General features: G+C 40.1%; 1 protein-coding gene across 4 annotated transcripts in view; it reads left to right on the top strand.

Moving 5' to 3' along the window:
- Positions 1 to 12707, top strand: part of PLXNB2 (plexin B2) — a 280779-nt gene that overhangs the window by 236526 nt on the left and 31546 nt on the right. For all 4 annotated transcript variants that reach the window (XM_077264920.1, XM_077264921.1, XM_077264922.1 and 1 more), the window contains 2 exons: positions 1671 to 1779; positions 9488 to 9624. In XM_077264920.1, the coding sequence (XP_077121035.1) occupies positions 1671 to 1779; positions 9488 to 9624 (246 nt within the window). The remainder of the gene's footprint in view (positions 1 to 1670; positions 1780 to 9487; positions 9625 to 12707) is intronic.

Genomic DNA, 12707 nt, shown 5'->3' with positions numbered 1-12707 from the left:
GGCAACCAATGGCTACTTCTGACCTGATGACAGGTTCTCATTAAAGGGAACCTGTCACCAGGATTGAGCTCAGTAACCTACAGACAATCTTGGTTGATGAAATCTGTCTTGTGGTTGTTGTGTAATCTTTATTTTCAGTTTTGAGTTAATGATATGCTCGTGCCCCGGGGAGGGGGTCTTCATGTGGTGCTCTGATTAGGTATTCACAATACAGACTGCTGATCCCTCACTGACCTGTCCCCCAGTTTGCATAATGAATATTATATATACATATTGAAAAAAACCTTCTGCAGAGCTGTGCCTGATTATAACTAGTACAGCAGAGTTGAACCTTGTCTTATTACAAACACAACAAGCACATGTGCAGTTGTTCTTCTCACAGTGCTGCCAGCGCTTCCCCCACACTGGTTGCCTTTTATATGGAAGCAGAAGCATAATGAGAGGGAACCTGCAAATGTTTTTGTAACTAGACAAACTTCACTTCTGCTGTAGTGAAAAATGTAGATTTCTCCTGAACAAGACATGAGGTGGCAGATATCAAGGTATCATTTCATTAACCTTTCTAAGACTTGCTTGTCCATATAGACGACTTATGAGGGTGGATCCTACTAACAGATTCCCTTTAAAGAGAAAAAATGTTGTAATTTATGTTACTAAAGATTAAAGTGTGTTTCATTTTTCCAACACCACCTTCCACAGTAACCTACCTTTTTCCACTGAGCCGTGTACCCGCCTCTATCCCATTTTGGGTAGATTCACACGAGCATATAAAAAATCGATCAATGTTTCATACAGTAAAGTGGATGATTTTTTTTCCACTTTGTATAGGAACTGCACACGAATGACATCTGTTTTTTTTGCAGCAGCTATTATTCATTTAATACCATTTAAAGTTTCATCCATAGAAATCTGAGGCTCCGGGTGGCATCCATTTTTTGCTATGTACCCACAGACACGAGTGGGTGAGTCTTATCCGATTTACACAAGAAACTAGTATATGCTGCGATTTATTTTTTTTTCACTCACAGATTCGGTCAGTAAAAAAAAAACCTTCGTCTCTACTGCCTCATATCAGAGTGCTGTCTGTTTTTATCACAGATAGCGCTCGGACTGAAAATACGGTCATGTGAAGGAGCCCTTTTAGTGAGCAAAAGATGACAAATTACATCAGCTCATTAAGAGAACTGGTTCTGCGACAAAGAAAAGGAGGACACTGATTCTAGGGTTCACATCACATTTGCCCCTACGTTCAGTGCCTCCATCATGGCTTACCGCTGACCCCCCCCCCAAGATAGGATTTGTATACACTGATGGGGCTATTAACTATAATGATGCAGACGGGTTCACACTATACTTTGTCAGACATCACTTTCGGCCTTATTTGCGGCAAGATGTAGTAGACTGTATGAGTCCTTAATCTATACTGAGCTAAGGAAAAACCCACAATTAAAAATAGAGCTTGCAAAGGTGTAAAATTGTTGATAGTACAGTATAATAGCATTATTATAACTAAAAATGCACACAGAACAGCTAATTCTAGAGTCACAGATACTCTTGAACTGCTGGATGTTATAAAGCTACATTGTATATGGGGATGTCGCATAGCATGGTGACCGTATGACATTTTTTGTGATTAGCGGGCTTACATGATTTTCTGTTTACTTCGGAAGGGTTGTATGCGAAGTTGGACCGGCACCTTACGCTCAGTCTGGAGACATTAAAATAATGGTGAAAAAAAAGGAAGGAGTTTCCCCCATCGATCTTAATTTTACATATCAGGTAAATATAGGCGCTCCATGCTGGATATGTACGTCACGCCAATTGTACGATGAAGCTTCTGTGCTGGTGTGATCAGCTGTAAGAGTGTGACTGATTTCCTGCAACTGCTAGGATCAAAGTTCTTACTGATACTAGCAGATTAACCCCTCATTTGCCTCTGTCAACAATTACAGCGGCACAGAAAAAGTGTGACAGGAGAGACCGCTTCCTCTGTCAGCTCATCAGCGCCCCCCGCAGTGCTATCACATGGTGCTGATGGGTTGCTATGGCCAAAGACTACCGCCTATCACTAGGTAAAGCACTGCACTACTAGTGGTGTAGTGTATTACCTGTGTATTGTTCATGTCCTCTTAGAAGACTGATAAATATTGTAAAAAAAAAAAATGTTTTGAGAGCTTATAAAAAAGAAAAAAAGTAATTTCACACTCCCCAAAATCCCTGTTTTCCCAATGAAAAAAAAATTATTTCATTTGGAAAAAAATATCCTTTTAAAACCGACACACTTGGAATCGCAACACTGAAATTTAGGAAAAACAAAAAGTTGTTTGTATCCAAAAATTGTACCATTAAAAGCTATGGTTTGTTACATTTAAAAACAAGCTCTCATCCAGCTCTGTATACAAAATATGAAAAAGTTCTGGCTCTCAGAACTTGATATCTACTTTTTTTTGGTTTAAAAAGTAATTTTCTTGTGCAAAAATAGCAAATGTAAAAAAAAAAGACATCAATTAATTACAACTCTAATTCTATCGACCTATACTATAAAGCTACATGATTAATAATCCTGTACCGTGAACACCTTTAAGATAAATATATGGAAAAAAAATTCCAGAATTGCTGGTGTTTGCTCATTCAGTTTCATAAAAAAATGAAATGAGTGATCAAAAGTTTTCCTTCACCCAAAAATAGAGCCAGTGACAGTAGCTGATCCCGCAAAAAATAAGACCTTTTACCGGGCTGCGGAAAAGTAATAAAGGTTATAGGTTTTGGAATATGGTAACCACTGCTCAATCCAAAAAAATCCTAAAGTATATATATATGTGTGTGTATATATATATATATATATATATATATATATATATATATATATATATATATATATATATATATATATATATGTATATGTATATATAGGTATATGCATGTGTACATAATATATATTTGTTTAAAAGTGGTAAAAAGAAAACCTTTGTGAACTGAGTATTGTAATAAAGCTCTCAAACAGCTACATCAATGAATATATAAAAATATTATGACACCTGGAATGTGACATTGGAAATAACAAAAAAAAAAGCTCTGTCCTAAAGGCCCAGATGGATCAATCTGAAAATCTTTTTATAAAGTTTACTAAAATATGTATGCATTCATTATGGTTATTGGTTCAAAAATGTTCATAGGACACACATAATAAATCCAGGTTGGGAAGAAAAGGTGCATAGCTTCCCCCTTAGTAATTAATCATATTCAGTAGACCGTGTAATCCTATAACTCAATAAGACCAAACCAGAATGGAGTAAGCAAAGTAAAGAAAATCACCATTTATTAGCTATACATTAAAAAATCCTGTCAACAATGTACAGGTAGGTCTTATAAGGATTAAATGGTAGAGGAAACCTTTAAAATCCAAATACATAAGTACCAGCAAGCAACATATAACCCGTCCGTATGAGAAATGTTTCAGATAAATAAGATTAAAGTGACTGTGACCTCAAATAACATATGCTAATTATTACGTGTGTAATGCTTACCCATGATGAGGGAAGATTTGATTAGCCCACCCTGCCCCGACGCGTGATGTTTTCTCAAAGGGAAGTGTCTTATCTGAAACATTTCTCATATGGACTGGTTATATGTAGGTTGCTGGTACTTGTGTTTTTCTTTGGATTTTGATGTTTTCCCTACAATTTCCTCCTTATTAGACCTACGTGTATATCTTTGACAGTAATTGATTTTATTTCTTTCTTTGGTTGGTGGTCTTTGTTTACTGTAATGGTTATTTGCATGTACAAAGCATTGTAATCAAGATGTAAGAGACAAAACCATGGTGAACTTTGTTGGGTAATGCCAGAGCTAATTGTATGTCCAGATGTGCTATATTTTCGTGCATATGTTTTGTTTTTTTAAATAAGGCAATTGCTATAATGCTTTGTCTCGGTTCCAGCAAGGAACATAAGACTTGGACAGATGAAAGTCATGGTTTTTTTGGTAGCTGACTGTATAATATCTTCTACATTGCTGAGGAAAGTGACATTAAACAATGCCCCATGATGTGTTCTGTTGATGATCAAGATTCAGCAGTGGTAACGCTTCCCAAATCCCTATCATAACTGGAGGCAATGTAAATGAATATGTGAGATGCAGACTGACGGCGACACCACTGCAGTGGCTGCTTCCGATCTGAGCTGTGTGCATCCTTTGTGTCAGCTTCAGATGAGGGTACCAACAAGCTGTCTACTTCTCTTGGCTCCCTTCCTAGTGCGGACAGGAAGTGTGGCATTTCTGATGCTCTCTGGCACGGTAGCTTCACATCAAAGCTGACATCTGCCCTTTTGGGATTGCTCAAAGCTTCAGTGTGCATCTTCTTTCATTTATAGGATATGGTAATGCTGCTGTTTGGTAGCTTTTTCTAAAAGTTCTTCGCAGAATGAACCATTTATTCTAAACAAGTATAGATGTGATAGGGGAAATTGGAGACTTTAGGCTATGTGCACACGCTGCAGATTTTGCTGTGGAACCGCAGCGTTTCCGCAGCTGCGGGTCTGCAGCGGTTTCCCATGAGTTTACAGTACAATGTAAACCTATGGGAAACGCAATCCGCAGTGCACATGCTGCGGAAAAAAATCGTGCTTAAACGCAGCGGTTTATATTCCGCAGCATGTCAATTCTTTGTGTGGATTCCGCTGCAGGTTTACACCTGCTCCATAATAGAAAACCGCAGGTGAAAATCCGCAGAGGAAACCGCACTAGAAACCGCGATAAATCCACAGTAAAAACTGCAGCAGTTTTGCACTGCGGATTTATCAAATCCACTGCAGAAAATTCCTCAATGGAACCCGCAGCGTGTGCACAAGCCATTAATGTGCAGAACAATAACACTTTTTCTGGAAATATATAACTATTATTTGCCAAACCAGAGAGGAGAAAGTTCACTCGTCCCTGGAAGTCGGGTAAATTCCTAAGAGTCCTGCTTGCCATAATTAACCCCCCAAACAGACTAATTACATCACATCTACAGGCACGTTTCCATGTTCAGTTACTTTTTTATGCTGTTGTTTCAAGCCAGAGAGGCTTAAAAAATGGAGACATAAAAGAAAAGGTTGCTTCCATTTGTAATCTATTCTTGGCTTTCCCTTCAGAAGTTGCATCAAAAACCTGAACATGGAAACATACCCCTAACGGGTTGTCCACTACAGTACATCCTTTTATTCATGGTTTCAGGGCACTAGATAAATAAAAACGTACACTTGACCTCCTGGAATGGTGCGGTCCCTCTTTTCTTTGTCTTGTGTCCTTAATTCCATTGGAGCAGAAGACCAACGTTTGAAGGCTTCAGCGGTCACATGACATGCTTTAAGAGGTCGACAAAGGACATAGGACTGAAAGTGGTAAGAGTAGCTCCGATCTAGGAGGGAAGCACAGGCATTTATATTTATTTAGAACCTGAAGGCCATTAAGAAGAGGTCCAGTAGTGGACAACTCCTTTTACAGATCAGATCCTCAGTTAATTAGCATACATATTGTAACTCTCAGCTCAGTGACCTTATGATGTGCTCTAACAGCATAAAAGTACGAAAACTACAGTACAGTACCCATTAGGCTAGTTTCACATTTGCGTTTAAAAACGCAGCATTTAAAACGCAAACGCAGGTGGTGAAAAAACGCGTGCAAACGCTGCGTTTTTTAGACGCATGCGTTTTCTCATGCGGCAAAAAAATGCGGCGTTTTGATGCGTTTACATGCGTTTTTTCCTGCGTTTCCATTTTTGAAACACATGCTGAGAAGTGTCTGACCGCTGCCAATCATCAAAATTAGGGTTGAGCGAAACAGATCGGCCAATTTCAAAGGTCGCCGACTTTTGGCAAAGTCGGATTTCGTTAATAATATATATATATATATATATATATATATATATATATATATATATATAATATTATTATTATTATTATTATTATTATTATTATTATTATTATTATTATTATTATTATCTTCAGCGCGATATAGCAGAAAAGCCGATTGCCGGCTTTTCATTTCTCCTGCCTAAGCCCGACATGATATGAGACATGGTTTACATACAGTAAACCATGTCATATCCCCCTTTTTTTTTGCATATTCCACACTACTAATGTTAGTAGTGTGTATGTGCAAAATTTCAGCGCTGTAGCTATTAAATTTAAGGGTTAAATCGCGGAAAAAATTGGCGTGGGCTCCCGCGCAATTTTCTCCGCCAGAGTGGTAAAGCCAGTGAATGAGGGCAGATATTAATAGCCTGGAGAGGGTCCATGGTTATTGCCCCCCCCCCGGCTAAAAACATCTGCCCCCAGCTACCCCAGAAAAGGCACATCTGTAAGATGCGCCTATTCTGGCATTTGGACACTCTCTTACCACTCCCGTGTAGCGGTGGGATATGGGGTAATGAAGGGTTAATGTCACCTTGCTATTGTAAGGTGACATTAAGCCAGATTAATAATGGAGAGGCGTCAATTATGACACCTATCCATTATTAATCCAATTGTATGAAATGGTTAAAAAAAACCACACAATATTGCAAAGTATTTTAATGAAATAAACACACAGGTTGTTGTAATATTTTATTGCTCTCTCAATCCACCTGAAGACCCTCGTTCTGTAACAAATTAAAAATAATAAACCAACAATATACATACCTTCCGTAGATCTGTAATGTCCCACGATGTAAATCCATCTGAAGGGGTTAAAATATTTTACAGGCAGGAGCTCTGCTATAATGCAGCTGTGCTCCTGCCTGTAAACCCCGGGGAATGAAGGTAATGTAGGTTAATGACCTATAGTTACCTTCAGTCGCGGTGATGCGCCCTCTGCTGGATGTCCTCATATGACGTCGAGCGTGGGAAAAAGTTCGACAGCTGGACCGCCAATGGGTGAGTATAATCTAACCTCTTTTTCTCATCTTTCAGCATACATCGGGGGCTTATCTACAGCATTACAGAATGCTGTAGATAAGCCCCTGATGCTGGTGGGCTTAGCTCATCTTCGATTTTGGGGGTGACAGGTTCCCTTTAATTAGCCATCCGTTTTTGTTACATTTTGTTTCAAGAGCCAGTAAGCAAAACGGATCCGTTACTGAATCCAGTAAGTAAAAAACGGATCCATTACAAATAAAAGAAAAACTTAGAGTTGATTAACAGATCCATTTTCCATAGATTTCAATGTTAAAAAAAACGCATCCAGCAGAGATCAGTTATTTAAAAAGTTGTCTGCACATCTTTTTTGCCAACGGGTTGCTGGATCTGTCCTAACTAGTGATGAGAGAAAGTGCTTGAAAAAGGTGTTATCCAAGCATGCTCGGATGCTAGCCGCGTGACTTTAGTGTGCTCAAAAAATATGTTTGAGTCTCCGCGCCTGTATGTCTTGCAGCTGTTCGACAGCCGCAACACATGCAGGGATTGTCTATGGACTCAAAAATATTTTTTGAGCACACAAAAAACCCTCGGTTAGCACCCGAGCATGCTTGGATAACACCTTATCTGAGCGCGTTCGCTCATCACTAATGACTACTGGACGTGTGAACATAGCCTTATAGTACCTTCACACGAAACGACTTTGTAACGATATCGCTAGCGATCCGTGACGTTGCAGCGTCCTGGCTAGCGATATCGTTTAGTTTGACACGCAGCAGCGATCAGGATCCTGCTGTGATGTCGCTGGTCGCTGAATAAAGTTCAGAACTTTATTTGGTCGTCCGATCGCCGTGTATCGTTGTGTTTGACAGCAAAAGCAACGATACCAGCGATATTTTACACTGGTAACCAGGGTAAACATCGGGTTACTAAGCGCAGGGCCGCGCTTAATAACTCGATGTTTACCCTGGTTTCCAGTGTAAAATGTAAAAAAAACAAACAGTACATACTTACATTCGCATCCCCCGCCGTCTGCTTCCCACACTGACTGAGCGCCGCAAAGTGAAAGTGAAAGCACAGCGGTGACGTCACCGCTGTGCCCTGCTACTGCCGGCGCTCAGTCAGTCAGTCAGTGCAGGAAGCGGACGCCGGGGGACGCGAATGTAAGTATGTGCTGTTTGTTTTTTTTACATTTTACGCTGGTAACCAGGGTAAACATCGGGTTACTAAGCGCGGCCCTGCGCTTAGCAACCCGATGTTTACCCTGGTTACCCGGGGACCTCGGCATCGTTGGTCGCTGGAGAGCGGTCTGTGTGACAGCTCTCCAGCGATCAACAGCGACGCTGCAGCGATCGGCATCGTTGTCGCTATCGCTGCAGCATCGTTTCGTGTGAAGGTACCTTTAGTCTGACAGTAGTTTTCTCATACAGAACACAGCCGCACTCTGCCAAGCTGAGCGTTGCTGTGTATGGGAAAGTCAGAATAGATGGTGGTTATCTGAATGATTGTCAGCAGAATTAAAGGCCACTTTTCACCCGGTTTTTGCAACTAAATCTCAGAACAGCATAATGTAGAGGCAAAGACCTTGATTTCAGCAATGTGTCACTTACTTGGTTACTTGCTACACTTTGAGGAAGTAATTTCTTTATCAGGAGATTATCATTAGAGGACTAGTACATCTGCTGCCAGGTAGTCCTTCATATTCATGATCTCTCTATAACCCTGCCCTCAACACTGATTGACAGCTTTCTGCCTATGTACAGTCTACACACAAAGCTGCTAATAAGTGGTGTGGCCGAGAATATACAAAGCTCAACATTCATAGAACTGGTAGATCTGCTGCAGATAAAACAATTATTTTATTGAAAGTACAGCATTAACTGACACATCCATGAAATTAGGGTCCTCGCCCTTTCACAGTGCTCCTTTCAGATGGGGTAGCAAAAAACCTTGTGATAGATTTTCTTTTAAAGAAACACTCCCATGAAGGTTTTTTTTTTCATTAAATGTGTGTGTGTGCATGGTTTAGTGTGAGTTAATTCATATTCTCACTAAACTTTGTGCATGACCCAGCTCTGTTCTGCTCCTCTTCTCAGTGACGTCACCGTACATCAGACTGTCCAGCTCACTCTGTACTCTATGTGAGCCAGAAGTTTATTTTACAGTGAAAGTCTATGGAGTCTTGTTCTAACGCACCATAGACTTACATTGTAAAAGTCACTTCTGGGTTACGCAGAGCTCCGTGTGACCCAGAGAGTCTGCAGAGCCATGATGTTACTGAGAAGAGGACCAGAAGAATGCTGGACACTAGGGAAAGAGGCTGTAGGTGAGTATATCCGTACACTCACACTACATTATATGCACACATACACACATGTAATGAAGAAAAAGCTTCATGGGAGGGCTTCTTTAAGCTTCCCCTCTGAAACATATAGTTTCATTGTAGCATATAAATAGCAAAGAGTTCCCTCTGAAACATAAAGGTAAAATGACTGTGTAATCTGAAAATGGAAAGAAAAATGAAGGATTGTTGTAATCCTCCAGTTTATAAAGTGAAGTAATTGAATATGTACTATGGCTAATATGGCTAAATAACTTTTTTCTACCCCCAGGAACCGGAACCAACATCAGTGAGCCCGGTGGAAGGTGTGCTTGCTGGGGGAACGTACATTACAATATTTGGAAATAATCTAGAAACTGGATCAAAGCATGACGTCCGCGTGTCTCTTGATAGTTTCCCTTGTACAGTGTATGTAGTGTTTAAAAAGAAAATATTTGACATTGTTTTAACGGTTTAGCAGGTTTTTTTTGTAATCCTGCCATTCATAGCTTGTTCTGCTGAGTATAAAGCAGGCGAGAAACGTGAAGGTTACCACCGCAAGCAGGCACAAGCATGCGTACAAAGAGCCCTGAATATATGGGTCATAGTCTTGCAAAGAGGTGCAGAATCTTCAATAGGACATGAGAATTAATTAGGAGAGAAGGGAATGCACTGACTGCCTGGATAAGCAGCGGCGAGGAATTGGTTAGAGCCCAATAGGTAGTTTACAAAAGGGACTGGCTCCTCACCAGATGCCTGCCAAATTCTATTTGAAAGGTTCCACTAATCAGTGCAGAAAATGATGAGCACACACATTTAACTATTCTCCTGCAGACTTTCGCTACTGTTTAGCCCTGCTTTAGTGGTTGCCTTCCTAGAGCTATTTTAACTCCGTCTTCTCTAGATGGCAGCAAATTATGTGTTTAATACTGTTTGTCTACAGAAACTACATAAGTATCTTGAAAGGCAACCAATTAATTTTGGCTTAAACAAGGAAGTTGGTTATAATGACAATTAAGTGGCTTCTGTTAGCAACATGGCAGTGGTTGCATTTTTGCAGTGAAGTAGATGTATGATTTAGTTAATTCTGAGAGGGTCAATAGCTAATTGCAATGCTGTGTGAATGAAGGGGTTACTGTGCGGCTCACCAGAACCTTTGACTTCAAGCTGTGCTGGAGATCTTGCCAAATTGTTCCAGCTGTCCCTGTTGTATTGCGAAGCTTTGCTTAGAGATTTGCCAATTTGGCTGCAGAGAGATACAGTGATTAGTAACAAATGCTCCATGATTTTCAATTCCCTTTTAAATTCTAAGTAACTTCAGCCATTCCCTCTCCAGCTAATATTCACGTCTGCACATCAAGCAAGGTATTTTATATGTTCTGATTCATGCTCTACACAAGCACACAGTGAGTCATTACATTTGTCTAAAACAAAAATACCCTTTTTCAAATTGAATGTGAAGACTATAATTTAGTACGGTGACTTTCCTTAATCCAGAAGGCCTCGTCATCCAGAACTGCAATACACTGTGTGCAGAATTATTAGGCAAGTTGTATTTTAGAGGATTATTTTTATTATTGATCAACAACTATGTTCTCAATCAACCCAAAAGACTCATAAATATCAAAGCTTAATATTTTTGGAGGTTGGAGTGTTTTTTTTTTTTTAGATTTGGCTATCTTAGGAGGATATCTGTTTGTGTTCATGCAGGTAACTATTACTGTGCAGAATTATTAGGCAACTTAATAAAAACCAAATATATTCCCATCTCACTTGTTTATTTTCACCAGGTAAACCAATATCACTGCACAAAATTTACAAATAAACATTTCTGGCATGCAAAAAAATCCCCAAAAAATTAGTGACCAATATAGCTCCCTTTCTTTATGATCACACTCAGCAGCCTTCCATCCATAGATTCTGTCAGTTGCTTGATCTGTTTACGATCAACATTGCGTGCAGCAGCCACCACAACCTCCCAGACACTGTTCTGAGAGGTGTACTGTTTTCCCTCCCTGTAGATCTCACATTTTATGAGGGACCACAGGTTCTCTATGGGGTTCAGATCAGGTGAACAAGGGGGCCATGTCATTATTTTTTATTCTTTGAGACCTTTACTGGCCAGCCACGCTGTGGAGTAGTTGGAGGCATGTGATGGAGCATTGTCCTGTATGAAAATCATGCTTTTCTTGATCGATACCGACTTTTTCCTGTACCACTGCTTGAAGAAGTTGTGTTCCAGAAACTGGCAGTAGGTCTGGGAGTTGAGCTTCACTCAATCCTTAACCCGAAAAGGTCCCACAAGTTCATCTTTGATGATACCAGCCCATACCAGTGCCCCACCTTCACCTTGCTGGCGTCTGAGTCGGAGTGGAGCTCTCTGCTCTTTATTGATCCAGCCTCTGGCCCATCCATCTGGCCCTTCAAGAGTCAATCTCATTTCATCAGTCCATAAAACCTTTGAACAGTCTTAAGATATTTCTTGGCCCAGTCTTAACGTTTTATCTTTTGTTCCTTGTTCAAAGGTGGTCGTTTTTCAGCCTTCCTTACATTGGCCATGTCCCTGAGTATCGCACACCTTGTGCTTTTTGTTACTCCGGTAACATTGCAGCTCTGAAATATGGCAAAACTGGTGATAAATTGCTTCTTGGCAGCTTCACGCTTGATTTTCCTCAATTCATGGGCAGTTATTTTGCGCCTTTTTTGCCCAACATTCTTCTTGCGATGCCGTTGGCTATTTGCCATGAAACGCTTGATTGTTCGGTGATCACGCTTCAAAAGTTTGGCAATTTCAAGACTGCTGCATCTCTCTGCACGACATCTCACAATTTTGGACTTTCAGAGCCCGTCAAATCTCTCTTCTGACCCATTTTGCCAAAGGAAAGGAAGTTGCCTAATAATTACGCACACCTTATATAGGGTTTTGATGTCATTAGACCACACCCCTCCTCATTACAGAGATGCACATCACCTGATTTACTTACAGTAATTGGTAGTTGGCTCTCAAGCCTGAACAGCTTGGAGCAGGACAACATGTATAAAAAGTATCGTGATCAAAATACAACTTGCCTAATAATTCTATACGCAGTGTATAATGTGTGATCACAATGCTGAGCATGTATGACCTAGAAATTCAACGTATACAAAAAGCAATTCGGCTAGTGTATGCTATTTATAAAGGTGTATTCTGTACATCTTTATTCTGTATCCTAAGTATTCTAGTCTCTAACCATCTATAACCAGAGTCCTCTTCTCCAACCCTGGGCGGCAGCGCATGGAGTATGTATGAAACCATATATCATCCACGTGCTGTCATACTGGTTCCATCAGAATTTCTACTTTTGGACATAAATCAGTGCTTCTATGCGAGAATTCTTCCACACAGACTAAGACGGAGCCAGAAATATTTAGGATTTGTACAAAGAACTCTTCAATATGACTCTTTATGGAGGTAAAACAGAAGGCACATATGCCTAAAGTGGATGACGGAAAGATATATATCTTGGTACCGT

The sequence above is a fragment of the Ranitomeya variabilis genome, chromosome 5 (genome assembly GCF_051348905.1).
Source record: "Ranitomeya variabilis isolate aRanVar5 chromosome 5, aRanVar5.hap1, whole genome shotgun sequence".
NCBI classification, from domain to species: Eukaryota; Metazoa; Chordata; class Amphibia; order Anura; family Dendrobatidae; genus Ranitomeya; species Ranitomeya variabilis.
This window is presented reverse-complemented; position numbering and strand designations above follow the sequence as displayed.